The sequence below is a fragment of the Hylobates moloch genome, unplaced genomic scaffold, assembly GCF_009828535.3.
Source record: "Hylobates moloch isolate HMO894 unplaced genomic scaffold, HMol_V3 SCAFFOLD_6, whole genome shotgun sequence".
Lineage (NCBI taxonomy): Eukaryota > Metazoa > Chordata > Mammalia > Primates > Hylobatidae > Hylobates > Hylobates moloch.
The window spans coordinates 109668994-109688249 of NW_026652281.1; the positions used below are offsets into that span (position 1 = coordinate 109668994).

The 19256-nt window shown below is 45.6% G+C and overlaps 1 protein-coding gene across 8 annotated transcripts in view; it reads right to left on the reverse strand.

Annotated features, from left to right (window-relative positions):
• Positions 1-18213, reverse strand: part of LOC116471487 (ATP-dependent RNA helicase DDX19B) — a 45265-nt gene extending 27052 nt beyond the window's left edge. For 2 of the 8 annotated variants that reach the window (XM_058441202.1, XM_058441205.1), the window contains exon 1: positions 4859-4874. In XM_058441202.1, coding sequence (XP_058297185.1) covers positions 4859-4871 — 13 coding nt within the window. In that variant the 5' untranslated portion in view covers positions 4872-4874. Of the gene's footprint in view, positions 1-4858; positions 4875-12760; positions 13063-18123 lie in introns of those variants that run through there. The other 6 variants (XR_009214250.1, XM_058441204.1, XM_058441206.1 and 3 more) reach the window with 6 other exon arrangements.
• Between the last annotated feature and the right edge of the window lie 1043 nt (positions 18214-19256).

A 19256-nucleotide genomic window follows, 5' to 3' on the forward strand; every position in this document is an offset into this window, starting at 1 on the left:
GAGGAGGTTGCAGTGAGCTGAGATCGTGCCACTGCACTCCAGCCTGGGCAACAAGAGCGAAACTCCATCTCTAAATAAATAAATAAAGCACTCCCCACATCCTACCAATTAACCTAGTTTAGTACTCAGGGCTGTTAAAAAGAGAAAGAGAGGATGGGTGCCGTGGTTCATGTGGGTAATCTCAGCACTTAGGTTGCTGAGGTGGGTGGATTGCTTGAGCTCAGGAGTTTGAGCCAGCCTGGGCAACATGGCGAAACTCCATCTCTACAAAAATACAAAAATTACCCAGGCATGATGGCACATGTCTGTGGTCCCAGCTACTCGGGTGGCTGAGGTGGGAGAATTGCTGGAGCCTGGGAAGTCAAGGCTGAAGTGAGCCAAGATGCCACTGCACTCCAGCCTGGATCACAGCAAGATCCTGTCTCAAAAAAAAATGTTTTTTTTTTAAATTGCAAGGCCGGGCGTGATGGCTGACGCTTGTAATCCCAGCACTTTGGGAGGCCGAGGCGGGCGGATCACGAGGTCAGGAGATCGAGACCATCCTGCCGAACATGGTGAAACCCCGTCTCTACTAAAAATACAAAAAAATTAGCCGGGCACGGTGGCGGGCGCCTGTAGTCCCAGCTACTTGGGAGGCTGAGGCAGGAGAATGGCATGAACCCGGGAGGCGGAGCTTGCAGTGAGCCGAGATTGCGCCACTGCACTTCAGCCTGGGCGACAGAGCGAGACTCCGTCTCAAAAAAATAAAAAATAAAAATAAAAAAAAGAGCAAGTTTACAGGGCTAAAGTTAACAGTACTCATTCCTATGGTGATAATTACTACCTAAAATAAATGACAGACCTGAAGTTTAAATGAGTTAATGAGGTATAAATGAGATAGCAATAGCCATTACCATAAAGTTTTGTTTGTTTGTTTGTTTTTTGAGATGGAGTTTTGCTCTTGTTGCCCAGGCTGGAGTGCAATGGCACGATCTCAGCTCACTGCAATCTCTACCTCCCAGGTTTAAGCAATTCTGCCTCCGAAGTAGCTGGGATTACAGGCATGTGCCATCACGCCCGGCTAATTTATTTTACTTTATTTTTTTGAGACGGAGTCTCGCTCAGTTGCCCAGGCTGTAGTGTAGTGGCGTGATCTTGGCTCACTGCAACCTCCGTCCCCTGGATTCAAGTAATTCTCCTGCCGCAGCCTCCCAGTAGCTGGGATTACAGGTGCCCACCACCACACCTGGCCAATTTTTTTGACTTTTTAGTGGAAATGGGGTTTCACAGTATTGGTCAGGCTGGTCTTGAACCCCTGACCTCAAATGATTCACCCACCTTGGCCTCCCAAAGTGGTGGGATTACAGGCATGAGCCACTGCGCCCGGCCAATTTTGTATTTTTAGTAGAGATGGGGTTTCACCATGTTGATCAGGCTGGTCTTGAACTCCTGACCTCAGGTGATCTGGCCGCCTCGGCCTCCCAAAGTGCTGCGATTACAGGTATAAGCCACCATACCCGGCCAGTAAAGATTTTTTAATATTCAACGATAAAAGGATCACACAACAACAAAGATCATTCTTTTGTTTTTATATTTTTATTTATTCATTTATTTGAGAACGAGTCTCACTCTGTCGCCCAGGCTCGAGTGCATTGGTATGATCATGGCTCATGCAACCTCAACCTACCAGGATCAAGGATCCTCCTGCCTCACCCTTACAAGCAGATGGGACTATAGGTGCTTGCCACCACGCTGGGCCAACATTATTTTGTTGATACATTGTTCAACTCAAAGTTAACGGGGTAAAATGAAATGTGTAGGAAAAGGTGGTAGCAACATTGTAAATAAAAGTAATAGATGTTGTTTTGATTACAATGCATCAGAATTCTGAAGAGGTTCCTGTAGAATCTAGAAGCTACTCACAGCCTTTACTTGGCTGTAAGGATCTCAAAGCCTACAACACAAAAGCAGCACTAAAGTTTGCATTACCCACCTTAGTGTCAGTGACCTGAATGCTGAAACTTATGTTGAAAGCAGTTAGTTCAGATACCTGTGCTCTATTTATTTGAATCAAAAGGAAAAAACAATTTTTCTTGCAACTTGATTGGAAACCATTTTGAAATCCAGAAAACTAATGAAAAGGCAAGACAAACAAACAAAAACTCCCACCATTTCCAAATTGCCCAAAGCCCTACTTTTATAATATTCAGAATTTTCAGTGCCTTTAATAGTTTTTAACATGTCAAAATAATTGAGAACTACTCAGTTATACTTCATTTTATTCCAAGGCTACTTGAGAAAGGATTCTTGAAACGTAAGGAAGATTTAATGGTAAATTAACTATCCTGAACAGGGATTGTCTCTGGCAAAATTGTGAGGCAGGGATATTTAAAAAGTCCTTCTTGGTCGGGCGTGGTGGCTCACGCCTGTAATCCCAGCACTTTGGGAGGCCGAGGCGGGCAGATCACGAGGTCAGGAGATCGAGACCATCCTGGCTAACACGGTGAAACCCCATCTCCACCGAAAATACAAAAAATTAGCCGGGTGTGGTGGCGGGCGCCTGTAGTCCCAGCTACTCCAGAGGCTGAGGCAGGAGAATGGCGTGAACCCGGGAGGCAGAGCTTACAGTGAGCGGAGATCGCACCACTGTACTCCAGCCTGGGTAAAAGAGCGAGGCTCCAGCCGGGCGCGGTGGCTCACGCTTGTAATCCCAGCACTTTGGAAGGCCAAGGCGGGCGGATCATGAGGTCATGAGATCGAGACCACGGTGAAACCCCGTCTCTACTAAAAATACAAAAAATTAGCCGGGCGCGGTGGCGCGCGCCTGTAGTCCCAGCTACTCGGAGAGGCTGAGGCAGGAGAATGGCGTGAACCTGGGAGGCGGAGCTTGCAGTGAGCCGAGATCGCGCCACTGCACTCCAGCCTGGGTGACAGAGCAAGACTCCGTCTCAAAAAAAAAAAAAAAAAACTCAGCTCCTAAGTTTTTTAAAACCATTTACCCTCTAAATTGAAAAAGAGAGCCAGGTGCAGTGGCTCATGCCTATAATCCCAGCACTTTGGGAGGCTGAAGTGGGAGGATCTCTTGAGGCCAGGAGTTTGAGACAAGCCTGGGCAACACAGTGAGACTCCACCTCTGCAAAGATTAAAAATAAAAATATTGACAGGGCATGGTGGCTTGTGCCTTTAATCCCAGCACTTCTGGAGGTCGAGGAGGGAGGATCCTTTGAACTCATGGAGTTTGAGACAAGCCTGGGCAACATAGTGAGACCCCATCCCCTAAAAAATAAATAAATAGGCTGGGCATGGTGGCTCATTCCTGTAATCCCAGAGCTTTGGGAGGCCGAGGCAGGCTGATCACCTGAGGTCAGGAGTTCAAGACCAGCCTGACCAACATGGTAAAACCCGTCTCTACTAAAAAAAAACCCAAAAAATTAGCCAGGCGTGGTGGTGCATGCCTGTAATCCCAGCTGCTCAGGAGGCTGAGATGGGAGAATCACTTGAACCCGGAAGGCAGAGGTTGCAGTGAGCCGAGATCGCACCATTGCACTCCAGCCTGGGCAACAGAGCGAGACTCTGTCTTAAAAATAAATAAAAAAATAGACGGGGTGTGGTGGCTCACGCCTGTAATCCCAGCACTTTGGGAGCCCAAGGCAGGTGAATCACCTGAAGGCCAGGAGTTCGAGACCAGACTGGCCAACATGGTGAAACCCCGTCTCTACTAAAAATATAAAAACTAGCTGGGCATGGTGGTGGGTGCCTGTAATCCCAGCTACTCAGGAGGCTGAGGCAGGAGAATTACCTGAACCCAGGAGACAGAGGTTGCAGTGAGCCGACACGGTGCCACTGCACTCCAGCCTTGGCAACAGAGTGAGACTCCATCTCAAAAAAAAATAAATAAAAATAAATACATAAATAAAATAAATAATAAATTTAAATGAATTTTAAAATAAAATAAATAAAAATATTAGCTGGGCGTGGTGGTATGTGCCTATAGTCCCAGCTACCAGGGAGGCTGAGGTGGGAGGATTGCTTGAGCCCAGGAGTTCCAGGTTACAATGTGCTATGATCTTGCCACTGCATTCCAGCCTGGGTGACAGTGAGACCCCATCTCTATTAAAAAAAAATACACACATATATACACACACACACATATATACATACATGCGTGCACACACACACACACACATATACATATGGCCAGATGTGGTGGCTCACGCCTGTAATCCTAGTACTTTGGGAGGCCAAGATGGGTGGATTGCCTAAGCTCAGGAGTTCGAGACCACTGTGGGCAACATGATGAAACCCTATCTCTACTGAAATATGAAAAATTAGCTGGGCATGGTGGCATGTGCTTGTAGTCCCACCTACTTAGGAAGCTGAGGCATGAGAATCGCTTGAACCCAGGAGGCAGAGGTTGCAGTGAGCCGAGATGGTGCCACTGCACTCCAGCCTGGGAGACAGTGAGAGACTCTTGTCTCCAAAAAATAAAAAATAATAGACATATTATTTCATAGACAATATTAATCTTAAAGATAATGATGCAGCTGCTTTGGAAAACATCCTGGCACTTTCTCAAAAGTTAAACACAGAATTACTATATAATCCAGCAGTCCCACTTCTAGATATATACCCGAGTATTGAAACTATGTGTCCACACAAAAACTTGTACATTAATCAATCAAAAGAAATATTACTCATAGTAGCTAAAAAGTAGAAATAATCCAAATGTCCAGAAATTGGTAAGTGGATAAATAAAATGTGGTATATCCACACAACGGAATATTATTTGGCAACAATAAGGAATAAAGTACTGATACATGCTACAACTAATGAACCTTAGTTCATTATACTAAATAAAAGAAGCCAGAGGATCACATACCGTATGTTTCCATTTATATGAAATGTTTAAAAGAGGCAAATCTAAAGAGACAGAAAGTAGATTAGTGATTGCCTAGAGCTGGGTAGTTTGTGGGGAAACAGGGAGTGACTGCTAATGTGTACAGAGTTTCCTTTTGGGGTGATGAAAATGTTCTAAAATTGACTGTGATATAAGCTACACACTTCTGAATACACCAACCATCAGTGAACTGTACACTTTAATCTCACCGTAATGTCGTAATAATAGGGTCTCAAGATTCTGTTTCATAAAATGCAGGAATTTGTTGTTGTAAGTTTAACAAAATGGCTAGTTTGGGCCTGCTAAAAACAGCAAGAGTTAATCATTTTATACCTGAGTTTTTATTATCACTGGATTCATTATTATGAGTTTCTGTTCTATCTGAAAGATAACTCTATGATGCAAACTCAAGCCAAAAAGAAAATGTCAAAGCTACCTACTCCTAACAAACCCTCTTAGGCACATTAATAGGTTAAAACAATGACAATTTAACCTGACCTGAATGGCCGGGTGCGGTGGCTCATGCCTGTAATCCCAGCGCTTTGGGAGGCCAAGGCAGGTGATTGCTTGAGCTCAGGAATTTGAGACTGCCCTGAGCAACATGGTGAAACCCTATGTCTACAAAACATACAAAAATTTGCCAGGTGTGGTGGTGCACACCTGTAGTCCAAGCTACTTGCGGGGCTGAGGTGGGAGGACTGCATAAGCCTGGGAGGTCAAGGGTGCAGTGAGCCATATACATACCACTGCATTCCAGCCTGGGTGACAAAGTAAGACCCTATTTCAAGAAAAAAAAAACAACAACAACAAACAACAACAACAAAAAACTGACCTAACAAGAAGTTAGTTAAAATAGTCAAAACTCTCAGAACTAAAAAATAAAAAAAACAGGCCAGGTGCGGTGGGTCACGCCTGTAATCCCAGCACTTTGGCAGGCCGAGGCGCGTGGATCATAAGGTCAGGAGATCAAGACCATCCTAGCTAACACGGTGAAACCTCGTCTCTACCAAAAAAATACAAAAAAATTAGCCGGGCATGGTGGTGGGTGCCTGTAGTCCCAGCTACTCGGGAGGCTGAGGCAGGAGAATGGCGTGAATCCAGGAGGCGGAGCTTGCAGTGAGCCGAGATTGCGCCACTGCACTCCAGCCTGGGCGACAGAGTGAGACTCCGTCTCAAAAAATAAATACATAAACATTTAAAAAATAATAATTCAAAAAACAAAAAACCTCTCAGAACTACTTGAAATACATATTTATCTCTACGTTGACTAATGATGTGGTTTTTTTCTAAGTGTATATTGTGCCTTGAGATATTGGCTAATAAAAATATGAAGCCAGCACACAGAAGCACAGGAAAGCATTATTTCATTTTTATCTCAGCCTTTATTACTTTTGTATTTGCTTTACAATGTACATAATATATTTAATAAAACAGTAAAGTATGCAATTTCTAAACAGATATGTACATATTGAGAGTGAATGCTCAAAAGTTTCTTTGCAACAAATAACAAACTACACAGTTCATTTACTCAGTTAACAATGCTTGCCAGGTTAGGCATGAGAAATGCTCAAATGGATAAGGGCCACAGTTAAGGGAGGGGATGCCATAATGAAAACAGGAGCATTAAGTGGAAGCAGGTATTCTGGGTCCTGAGACCTCCCTCACCCTTTCCTCCACCTAGATTCCAGAACATTGAGTCAGACCTCCACCATCTAGGCAGGAGTTTAGAGGATCTCTCTCTGCAAAATCTGGCCAGACCGGGAGGAAAGTTCTCAGGATGCTGACATAGACCACTAAAGATATATAGTTAAGGTCAGAATAGACAAGCCCCACTCATGTGTTTACAGCTTCCACTCAACTTTTCAGTCACTCACTCTTAAGTATGAGTGGCCAGGCAAGGATTACAGACATCTGAGAAACAGTCATCATGAAAAAGTAGACACTGAAATATATAGATAAAACACGCCTCACATGAAACAGAGACTGAGCAGAGAGAAGAAGAAAAATATCCTCCAAATGATGAGGATTATGACCATGAAAGCAGTACAGGGTATTGTCTGTAAAAAATGAACAGTAAAGGAAGAAGAAAAAAGTTCCTGAAGAGGCCAGGCACCGTGGCTCACACCTGTAATCCCGGCACTTTGGGAGGCCGAGGCGGGCGGATTGCGAGGTTAGGAGATCGAGACCATCCTGGCTAACACGGTGAAACCCTGTCTCTACTAAAAATACAAAATATTAGCCAGGCGTGGTGGCGGGCGCCTGTAGTCCCAGCTACTTGGGAGGCTGAGGCAGGAGAGTTGCTTGAACCCAGGAGGTGGAGCTTGCAGTGAGCCGAGATCACGCCACTGCACTCCAGCCTGTATGACAGAGCAAGACTCCGTTTCAAAAAAAAAAAAAAGTTCCTGAAATTAAAAATAAGAAAGTAGAAGTGAAAATGAAATATACTAGGCAGTACTTGAGAAAATCTCCCAGGAAATATAGAAAGAAAGAAAGAAAGAAAAAAAAAAGACAAAGATGAAAAACAGAAGAAAAAAGAAAACCAAAGGACTTTTCAACGAATGGTGCTGGAACAATTAAGACAGCTCTGGCCAGGTGCGGTGGCTCACGCCTGTAATCCCAGCACTTTGGGAGGCCAAGGCGGGTGGATCACCTGAGGTCAGGGGTTTGAGACCAGCCTGGCCAACATGGTGAAACCCTGTCTCTACTAAAAATACCAAAACTAGCCAGGCTTGGTGGCAGGCGCCTGTAATCCCAGCTACTCGGGGGACTAAGGCAGGAGAATCGCTTGAACCCGGGAGGCGGAGGTTGCAGTGGGCCAAGATCGCGCTACTGCACTCCAACCTGGGGGACAAGAGCGAGACTGTGTCTCAAAAAAAAAAAAAAAAAAGACATCTCTATGTGAAAAAGATGAACAGATGAACCTCAGCCAGGCACGGTGGCTAACACCTGTAATCAGGCACTTTGGGAGGCCGAGGCGGGCAGATCACGAGGTCAGGAGTTTGAGACCAGCCTGGCCAATATGGTGAAACCTGTCTCTACTAAAAATACAAAAATTAGCTGGGCATAGTGGCGGGCGCCTGTAATCCCAGCTACTAGGGAGGCTGAGGCAGGAGAATTGCTTGAACCCGGGAGGCGGGGGGTTGCAGTGAGCTGAGATCGCGTCACTGCACTGCAGCCTGGGAGACAGAGTGAGACTCTGCCTCAAAAAAAAAAAAAAAAAAAAAAAGATGAACCTCAATCCATACCTCTTATTAGAAAAAATTTAACTCAAAATGGAAAATGGATCACAGACATAAATGTAAAATTTATAACTATAAGACTTCTAGAGAACACAGGAGAAAATCTAAAAAGAACTAATCATTTAAAAATGGATAAATTAGGCCGGGCATGGCGGCTCACGCCTGTAATCCCAGCACTTTGGGAGGCCGAGGTGGGCAGATCACGAGGTCAGGAGGTTGAGACCATCCTGGCTAACATGGTGAAACCCCATCTCTACTAAAAATACAAAAAAAATTAACCTGGCGTGGTGGCGGACGCCTGTAGTCCCAGCTGCTGGGGAGGGTAAGCCAGGAGAATGGCGTGAGCCCGGGAGGCAGAGCTTGCAGTGAGCTGAGATCGCACCACTGCACTCCAGCCCAGGCGACAGAGCAAGACTCCGTCTCAAAAACAAACAAACAAAAAGTTGATAAATTAGATTAATCAAAGTTGAAAATGTCTATTATTTGAAAAGTACTGCTGAAAAAAGACAAGTTGTAATTTGGGAGAATATATGCAAAACATATCCGATATATGCAAAACATATCCAATAAAGGACTTATCATGCCTGTAATCCATTCCAGCACTCTGGGAGGCTCAGGTGGGCGGATTGCTTGAACCCAGGTGTTCCAAGACCAGCCTGGGGAACATGGCAAAACCCCGTCTCTACAAAAAACACAAACATTAGCCAGATGTGGTGGCGCATGCCTGTGGTCCCAGCTACTCTGGAGACAGGGTGGGAGAATCCCTTGAGCCCAGGAGGTGGAGGTTTCAGTGAGCCAAGATCGTGCCACTGCACTCTAGCCTGACTCTAGCCTGGGTGACAGAGCGAGACCCTGTCTCAAAAAAAAAAAAAAACCGGAACTTCTATCCAGAATATATAAAGAAACTTCCCAACTAAAACTTTAAAAATGGGCAAAAGGTTTGAAAAGCCACTTCAAAGAAGTTACATACATGGCAAATAAGCACATGAAAAGATTTTCAACATCATTAGTCATTAGGAAGATATATAAGTTAAAACCACAATGAGACACCAGCATGTACCTATTAGAATGAAGGAAACTGACAATACTGTGCAGGGAAGGATGTGGGGCAGTTGAAGCTCTCATCCATTGTTGTTGGAAAAGCAGAATGATACACTTTGGAAAACAGTTTGGCATATAACTTATAAAGTTAAATAAACACATATCACATAACACAGTAAATCCTACTCTTCGATATTGACTTTACCCAAGAGAAATGCAAACATATGTCCATACAAAAATCTGTACATTAATGTATAGAGTAGCTTTCTTCATATTGTCTCAGACTGAAAATTACTCAAGTGTCCATCAATAGAAGAATAAGCAAACTGTGTATATCCACAGTGGAATTCTACTCAGCAATAAAAAGGAATGAACTACTGATACATGCAACTTGGTTGAATTCTAAATGCATAATAGTAAGTGGAAGAAGCCAGACTTTTCAAAAGGTTACATATTATATATATAATTCCATTTAATGACATGTTGGAAAAGACAAAACTATAATGACAGAAAACATATCAGCAGTTGCCAGAGAAGGGTGAGGAGAGGGAGTGAACGACAAGAAGTTGTAGTTCTTTGTAGAGAGGGTTTATGTGTTGACTGTGGTGGTAGTTACAGAACTGTATGCTTTTGTCAAAAATTCATAGAACTGTACACTAACAAAGTTTAATTTTACTCTATGTAAATTATACCTCCATAAACCTGACTTTTAAAAAAAATTAAAGGGCTGGCCACGTGCAGTGGCTCACGCCTGTAATTCTAGAACTTTGGGAGGCTGAAGCAGGCAGATCACTTGAGGTCAGGAGTTCAAGACCAGCCTGGCCAACATGGTGAAACCCCACCTCTACTAAAAATACAAAAAGTAGCCAGGCATGGTAGCACATGCCTGTAATCTCAGCTACTCAGGAGGCTGAGGCAGGAGAATCACTTGAACTCAAGAAGCAGAGGTTGCAGTGAGCCAAGATCGTGCCATTGCACTCCAGCCTGGGGGACAAGAGCGAAACTTCATCTCAAAAAAAAAAAAAAAAAAAATTAAAGGGCCAGTCCAACAGATCCAACATTCACCTAATAAGAGTTCTGGGAAAAGCTATGCAGTGGTGCGCACCTGTAGTCCCAGCTACGAGGCAGGCTGAGGAGGAGGATCGCTTGAGCCCAGGAGTTCAAGGTTGTAGTACACTATGATTCTGCCTGTGAATAGCTACTGCAGTAGCTATGCTACTGGGCAACATAGACAGACCCTGTCTTAAAAAAAAAAAAAAAGAGAGAGAGAGAAAGAAAGAGAGAGAGTTCTGGAAAAGAGGGAATTAAGAAAAAACAAAGGAGAAGAAATCAGCAATGAAATTATTCAAGAAAAGTTCTCATAACCGAAGAACAAGAGTTTTTCAGATTGAAAGTACCCCCACCCAGGGGCCAGTAATATGGATGAAAATACACCCATACCAAGACATATTACCATAAATTTTCTGAATATTAAAGACAAACAGAAGATTCTCCAAGCTTAGAAAGGGGAAAGCAAGTCACATCAAGAATCAGGATGGTCTCAAAGATTTCAACAACAAATACAGAAATCTAGAAGGCAATGGAACAATACCTTTAAAATTTGGCAGGAAAATAATTTTCAACCTACAATTCTATACCCAGCCAAACTATTATCCAAATTACACGGCAAAATCAGATTTTTTAAGACATGGAATATTCTTAAAGTAATTTACTTCCCACACACCTCCAGAAAGCTGACAGATGGCTGCACTAAAATAAGGAATAAATCAAGAAAGACGGAAGAGTAGGGGTACAGAAACGAAGGGATCCAAGAGATCCAAAAGACAAGAGAAAGAAGGAAGGAATCTGCAGAATGAGGCTGAAGGGAAATTTGCCATGTTCCCTCTATCCCCCAATATGAACTGTGCTCTAAAGACAGGAGTAACTAGTCCAATTTGAAGCAGACTTAAAAGCCTGGGAGAAATGGAATTGATAGAATAATTGATGAGTCTAAGCATCCTGAGATAAACTTAGACAACTGGAAGAGAGTTTGGGGTTGAATTGATAATTAAGAAAATAAAATGAAGCAAAAACATAAGGCAATTAAGAATTCCAAGTAAAATAAATTTTATAGAAAAGTAAAGGGCCAGGCAAAGTGGCTCAGGCCTATAATCCCAACACTTTGGGAGGCCGAGGTGGGAGGATGGCTTGAGCCCAGCAGGTCAAGACCAACCTGGGTAATATAGTGAGACCTCGTCTTCACAAAAAATTAAAAAGTTAGCTGCACATGTTGGCACATGCTTGTAGTCCCGGCTATTCAGGAAGCTGAGGTGGGAGGATCACTTGAGCCTGGGAGGGGGAGGTTGTAGTTGGCAAGAGATGGTGCCAATGCACTCCAGCCTGGGTGACAGGGCAAGACCCTCTCTCAAAAAATATATGTAAAGAAAGAAAGAAACAGAAAAAAGAGGCTGGATGCAGTGGCTGACACCTGTAATCTCAGCACTTTGGGAGGCTGAGGCAGGTGGATCACTTGCACCCAGGAGTTCGAGACCAGCCTGGGCAACATGGCAAGTCCCCATCTCTACAAAAAAAATACAAAAATTAGTTGGGCATAGTGGCACATGACTACAGTCCCAGTTACTCAGGAGGCTGAGGTGGGAGGATGGCTTGAGCCCGGGAGGCAGAGACTGCAGTGAGCCAAGATCACTCCACTGCACCCCAGCCCAAGCAACAGAGTGTGACCCTGTCTCCAAAAAAAAAAAAAAAAAAAGGAATTGCCTCTGGGGAGGAAAAAAATTGGTGGGAACCGTTGTTTTTAAAATAACTTCGCTCTTTAAACAATGTGTATATACAACTTATTTTTTATCAGCTATAAAAAATAAAAGACAAGGTTCTTATTCTTGAGGAAGTCATAGCAATAAGTACTAACAGAAGTAGGTTCAAAGCCTACTAGAATTTAAAGTGTTTCGGTGGGAGAAATTAATTCTACGCAGTAGTGTTTAACACATATCTTGCTTACCATGTGTCAGGCCCAGAAAAAAAGAACAAAGTGAAGCCGATGAGGAAAGGATTTGCTGACTGCCACACCTACTGGGTCCATCATTTATCACTGAGTAAGCACACAAATATGAGCAAAGACACGGTCCCTGAGCCAAAGAAGCTCTCAATGTAAAGGTGGAGAATGACACCTAAAATAACTATTACAAACCGGGGCGGCCAGGAACAATGGCTTAGCCTGTAATCCTGGTGCTTTGAAAGGCCAAGGCAGGAAGATTGCTTGAGGCCAGGAGTTCCAGACCAGCCTGGGCAACCTAGCAAGACCATGTCTCTATTTCAATTAAAAACAAACAAAACACAATCTAGGATGATGGGTGCAATCTATGATTCTTCCTGGTTCCAGGAAGACAGACAGGCGGCTGAGCGCTTTACCGATAGGAGCACTCACCTGCGCTTAGGTAACGTGGAGGCGGCTGCGTAAACAAAGCCAGCTCAGGGTCCGGGTTCCATCCCTATCCTCCCCGCCACCCCATCCAGTCACTAATCAACCTGGGAAGCGTTCTTTCCCAGGGACCAAGTCTCCGGCCAGAACTAATCCGCTGACCCTTTAGGGCTGAAGCCAACTCACCGACTCGGCCGCCGCTTCCTGCTCGTCCACCGCCAGGGCCCATGAGTCAGTGGCCATGGTCCCAGGCGCGGGTGGGACGCTCGTGCTGGCGGATTCGAGGGATGGCACGAGGGATCGTGGGCTCCGGGGGTTCGCGGCAGGCTCTGCGCCAGCCCGACTACAAGGCTGCAGACCGGAAGCGGCGCGCCACAGTGACGTCGGAGGCCACTCCTGTTTGGGCACCCTTTGCCCACTTGAGGCTGTCGATTCTGTCACCCTCAGACCCGTACCCCTCAACCCCAGGCAGAGCAAGCTTTCCTATCAAGCTGAGGTAGTTATCTTAAAATGCCTAAGCTCTGGTCAACTTGGCTCTCCAACCAAAGAACAAAATCAGATTCCCACCCAACACAGTGGCAGAGAAGGCACTAATACAGATTGAACAGATTGAATATATCAAAACAGAAAACCATTACCAATAGTCACCAAAATGCAAAACAAGCAGAGAGCTGTTTCCCTTTTCAGGTTGGTAATTTAAAATGTCCAAGTGTTGGCAATCAGCCATTTGGTTAAAAGTCCACTTGACCAGGCTGGGCGCGGTGGCTCACGCTTGTAATCCCAGCACTTTGGGAGGCCGAGGCGGGCGGATCACGAGGTCAGGAGATCGAGACCACGGTGAAACCCCGTCTCTACTAAAAATACAACAAAATTAGCTGGGCGTGGTGGCGGGCGCCTGTAGTCCCAGCTACTCGGAGAGGCTGAGGCAGGAGAATGGCGTGAACCCAGGAGGCGGAGCTTGCAGTGAGCCGAGATTGCGCCACTGCACTCCAGCCTGGGCGACAGAGCGAGACTCCGTCTCAAAAAAAAAAAAAAAAGTCCACTTGACCACTATGCAATCTTATTATGCATGTAACAAAACTGCACCTGCACTCATAAATGTGTACCCCAAGAAGAGGAATTGCAGCTCTCCCATGTAAGGGTTGTATAATCAGCAGAATGTTAAAAAGGAAGAAAACAGACAGGTGCGGTGGCTCATGCATGTAATCCCAGCACTTCTGGAGGCCGAGGCGAAAGGATCACTTGAGCCCAGGAGGTCTAGGCTGCAGTGAGCCATGACAGCGCCACTGCACTCCAGCCTGGGTGACAGAGCAAAACCCTGTCTATAAAAAATAAATAAATAAAAATGGTAAAATAATTAAATAGAACTAGGTGTGGTGTCTCATGCCTGTAATCTCAGCACTTGGGTTTTTGTTTGTTTTTTGAGATGGAGTCTGGCTCTGTTGCCCAGGCTGGAGTGCAGTGGCATGATCTCAGCTCACTGCAACCTCCACCTCCTGGGTTCAAGAAATTCTCTTGCCTCAGCCTCCCAAGTAGCTGGGATTACAAGCATGCGCCACCATGCCCAGCTAGTTTTTCTATTTTTAATAGAGACGGGGTTTCACCATGTTGGCCAGGATGGTCTCAGTCTCCTGATTTCGTGATCCGCCTGCCTTGGCCTCCCAAAGTGCTGGGATTACAGGCGTGAGCCACTGCACCCGACCTTGTTTTGTTTTGTTAAGATAGAGACAGATCTTGCTGTGTTGTCCTGGCTGGTCTCAAACTCCTAGGCTTAAGTGATCCCTCCACCTCCACCTCCCAAAGTGCCAGGATTGGCCAGGCACAGTAGCTCACATGTGTAGCCCTAGCATTTTGGGAGGTGGAGGTGGGAGGATTGCTTGAGTCCAGGAGTTTGAAAACAACCTGGTCAACATAGTGAGGCCTTATCCCTACACAAGAAAAATTTAAAAATTAGCCAGGTGTCGTCGCACATGCCTGTAGTTCCAGCTACTTGGGAGGCTGAGGTGGGAGGATCATTTGAGCCCAGGAGGTTGAGGCTGCAGTTAGCAGTGTTTGTGTCACTGCACTCTAGTCTGGGCAACAGAGTAAGACTCTGCCTCATAAACAAACAAATAAATAGGAAGAAATATCTTGGGCTTTTAGTAGTTGTAAAGTAAGGATTAAATGAAAGAACTGCTTTCTCCTAACTAGAATCAAAGAAGCTTCTCTACCCTTGTTACTTCCCTAGAAAGAAACTAGGCATTTTCCTACAATCTGAAAAAAATGAATCCCAACCTCTTTCATTTTGCCAATATTATACAACAATAAGTTAATTTCAAGCCATGAGGCCGGGCACAATGGCTCACACCTGTAATCTCAGCACTTTGGGAGGCCGAGGCGGGTGGATCACCTGAGGTCAGGATTTCAAGACCAGCTTGGCCAACATGGTGAAACCCTATCTCTACTAAAAATACAAAAATTAGCCAAGCATGGTGGTGCACACCTGTAATCCCAGCTACTTGGAAGGCTGAGACAGGAGAATCACTTGAGCCCAGGAGGCAAAGGTTGCAGTGAGCCGAGATCATGCCATCATACTGCAACCTGGGCGACGAGTGAAACTCTGTCTCAAAAAAATAAATAAACTGGGCACGGTGGCTCGCACCTGTAATCCCAGCACTTTGGGAGGCCAAGGCAGGCAGATCACGAGGTCAGGAGATTGAGACCATCCTGGCCAACATGGTGAAACCCTGTCTCTACTGAAAATACAAAAATTAGCTGGGTGTGGTGGCATGCATCTGTAGTCCCAGCTACTTGGGAGGCTGAGGCAGGAGAATCGCTTGAACCTGGGAGGTGAAGGTTGCAGTGAGCTGAGATGGTGCCACTGCACTCCAGCCTGGCGACAGAGTGAAACTCCATCTCAAAAATAAATAAATAAATAAATAAATAAATAAATAAATAAATAAAGGCCGGGCGTGGTGGCTCACACCTCTAATCCCAGCACTTTGGGAGGCTGAGGTGGGTGGATCACGAGGTAAGGAGATCGAGAACATCCTCGCTAACATGGTGAAACCTCATCTCTACTAAAAATACAAAAAAAAAAATTAGCTGGGCATGGTGGCGGGCGCCTGTAGTCCCACCTACTCAGGAGGCTGAGGCAGGAGAATCGCTGGAACCCAGGAGGTGGAGGTTGCAGTGAGCCAAGATCATGCCACTGCACTCCAGCCTGGGTGACAGAGCAAGACTCTGTCTCAAATAAATACATAAATAACAAACAAATAAAAATCAAGCCATGGTGGGTTCTCTGTGGAATTTTACCCGTACTGTAGGAGCAAAACGTTTTGAGCAAGGGTAAAGCAGTTCCAGAGAACACTCTACTTGCTATGATTATTTTTTCCTGCACACTCACAGGGTTAACTGGAGAAGACGTTTTTGTTTTTTGTTTTTGACCTTACACATGAGGATGAGGATGTGCTAAAAAGAAAAAGGCAAACACCACCTTGGTAGCCATAACCTACATCTCATCAATTCAGAAGCAACCCTGGGGATATTTTCCCAGATAAATTATATTGTTTCACAGGGCTAGAGGTTAATGAAATTTGCAAAACATTTTAATGAGGTTAAAAATTACATCACCCAAGGTACAGGACCATATATAGTAGGTTCATTTGTACAAAACAAACAGGAACCCCCACCCCAAAAGCCCCCAAGCTCCCATATATGCTTGTATACACTATAGAAAATGCCTAAGAAGACAGGAGCAGTAGCCTGTGTCTGCAGTCCCAGCTACTCCTGAAGCTGAGGTTGGAGGATCGCCTGAGCTCAGAAGTTCAAAGCCAGCCTGGGCAACATAGTGAAACCATCTCCTCTTAAAAAAAAAAAAAAAAGGCCGGGCGCGGTGGCTCACGTCTGTAATCCCAGCACTTTGGGAGGCTGAGGCGGGTGGATCACGAGGTCAGGAGATCAAGACCATCCTGGCTAACACGGTGAAACCTCGTCTCTACTAAAAATACAAAAATTAGCCAGGCATGGTGGCAGGCGCCTATAGTCCCAGCTACTCAAGAGGCTGAGGCAGGAGAATGGCGTGAACCCGGGAGGCGGAGCTTGCAGTGAGCCGAGATCGCGCCACTGCACTCCAGCCTGGGCAATAGAGCGAGACTCCGTCTCAAAAAAATAAAAAAATAAAAAAAAAGTGTGGCCAGGTGCGGTGGCTCAGGCCTGTAATCCCAGCACTTTGGGAGGCCAAGGTGGTGGATCACGAGGTCAGGAGTTCAAGACCAGCCTGGTCAAGATGGTGACACTCCGTCTCTACTAAAAATACAAAAATCAGCTGAGCGTGGTGGTGGGTGCCTGTAATCCCGACTACTTGGGAGGCTGAGGCAGAGAATTGCTTGAACCCAGGAGGCAGAGGTTGCAGTGAGCTGAGATCATGCCACTGCACTCCAGCCTGGGTAACAGAGAAAGCCTCTGTCTCAAAAAAAAAAAAAAATGCTTAAGATACACATAAAACTGATAACCGTGGCTGCCCCTGGTGAGGGCCTCTAGAAGGGTGGGGGTGGATCGAGTATGCTTTATCCTCTGAAATTATTTTCCATATGCATTTTTTTTTTTAATTAGAGACAGGGTCTTGCTATGTTGCCTAGGCTGGAGTGCAGTGGCTATTTACAGGCACAATTACAGCACACACTATATCCTTGAACTCCTGAGCTCAAGAGGTTCACCTGCCTCTGCTTCCCAAGTAGCTGGGACTATAGGTGTGTGCAGCTGTGCTTGGCTCCATGTTTCCCTTTTAAAAATGTATTTCAGATAAACAAGAAAGGGTATAATATAACAAATACTTAGATTCCCACCTCAAAACTTAATAAATAAAATTACTAAGGTCCAATTGATAATCTCCATATACTCATCCCAGGAAGACAGCAGCTGTCCTAAATTTGGTGTTTATCCTTCCTGTACACGGTTTTAGCATGTGTTTTTTCTTCTACTAAATAAATATGCAAGCCTGGGCAATATAGGGAGATCCTGTCTCTACCAAAAAAAAAAAAATTTAAGTAGCTGGGCGGTGGTGGCGCTAGCCTGTAGTCCCAGCTACTCCTGAGGCTGAGGTGGGAGGATCACTTGATCCCAGGAGTTCAAGGCTGCAGTGAGTCGTGATCATGCCACTGCACTCCAGCCTGTCTCAAAATAAAACAAAAAACAAAAAAACTTAAAAATAGCATTGGGGTTTCAGACTCTCCTAAATTCACCCCTAATACACCTGCGCATTGTGAGACTCTGGCTAAGAAGGAACCTGGTTTCCAAAGTGGGCGTGGAGAGAAGAGTATTCGGGGAATAAGAGCATCTGGATTGGAATTCAGCCTCCTGCATTTACTCCCATGTGAGCCTAGCCAGTCTGTTTCCCCTGAAATCACAGGAAGTACCCACCTCACAGCTGGAGGATTCTAGATCACAAGGCTAAGACCTTGGGCCGAAGCCTCGAGAAATATTGTTATTCCTCTACCCAGGCGTAGGGGCGAGGAAGGCACCTAAACGTGTGGGGAAAGGGTCTGGCTTCTACCCTTGCAGATACTCACGTCGCCCACAGGCAGGGTGATGGGAAACCGCCGCAGGGTGCGACCTCAGACGCAGCCCGCAGCCCCGGCCGTCGCGGCTGAGCATGGCAGTTACACTCCAACAACCGCCGCTCTTGGCACTGGCCAAGCCAGAGCCTCATTGGCTGAGGCCTGGAAATCCTGTCAGCCAATCAGCTGAGGGGACGGTACAGCGCTTGGGCATGCACCCCAGGAACTCTGGGGGCCAAAGACCAGCGCAAGCCTCCCGCAGAGGGCTTTGTTTCCTGCTAAATGTCTGGCTTCCTGGTGAGACTGGGAACCCCATGAGGGCAGGGCAATATCTTTGATCTTGATCCTCAGTGACTAACACATAGTGGTCACTCATTTGGTGAATGGTGAACCATTAGCATCGCCCCCCGTGGGTCAAACTTTTTAAAAATTTTGCATCTGAACAAATAGGTGCAGATGCACATCCTCTAATCTAGACCCTTGGTATTCCAAGTATAATCTCTCAGTAGCATAGATATTGCCTAAAGCTTGTTAAAAATGCAGGCTCTCGGCCGGGCGCGGTGGCTCACGCCTGTAATCCCAGCACTTTGGGAGGCAAGGCGGGTGGATCACGAGGTCAGGAGATCGAGGCCATTCTGGCTAACACTGTGAAACCCCGTCTCTACTAAAAATACAAAAAAATTAGCTGGGCGTGGTAGCGGGCGCCTGTAGTCCCAGCTACTCGCGAGGCTGAGGCAGGAGCATGGCGTGAACTCGGGAGGCGGAGCTTGCAGTGAGCCAAAATCGCGCCACTGCACTCCAGCCTGGGCGACAGAGCGAGGCTCCGTCTCAAAAAAAAAAAAAATGCAGGCTCTCAGGCCCTACCCCAGACCTATTCAATTTAGCAGTATTTTAAGATCCTAGGTGATTCCTTTAGCGTTTTATGGTCTGAAAAGTACATTAGGCAAAAAAAGATAATATGCTCAATTGAAATATTCCTTTAGAGGTTCTTAAAAATTCAGCCATCAAGGCCGGGCGCGGTGGCTCACGCCTGTAATCCCAGCACTTTGGGAGGCCGAGGCGGGTGGATCACGAGGTCAGGAGATAGAGACCATCCTGGCTAACATGGTGAAACTCCGTCTCTACTAAAAATACAAAAAAATTAG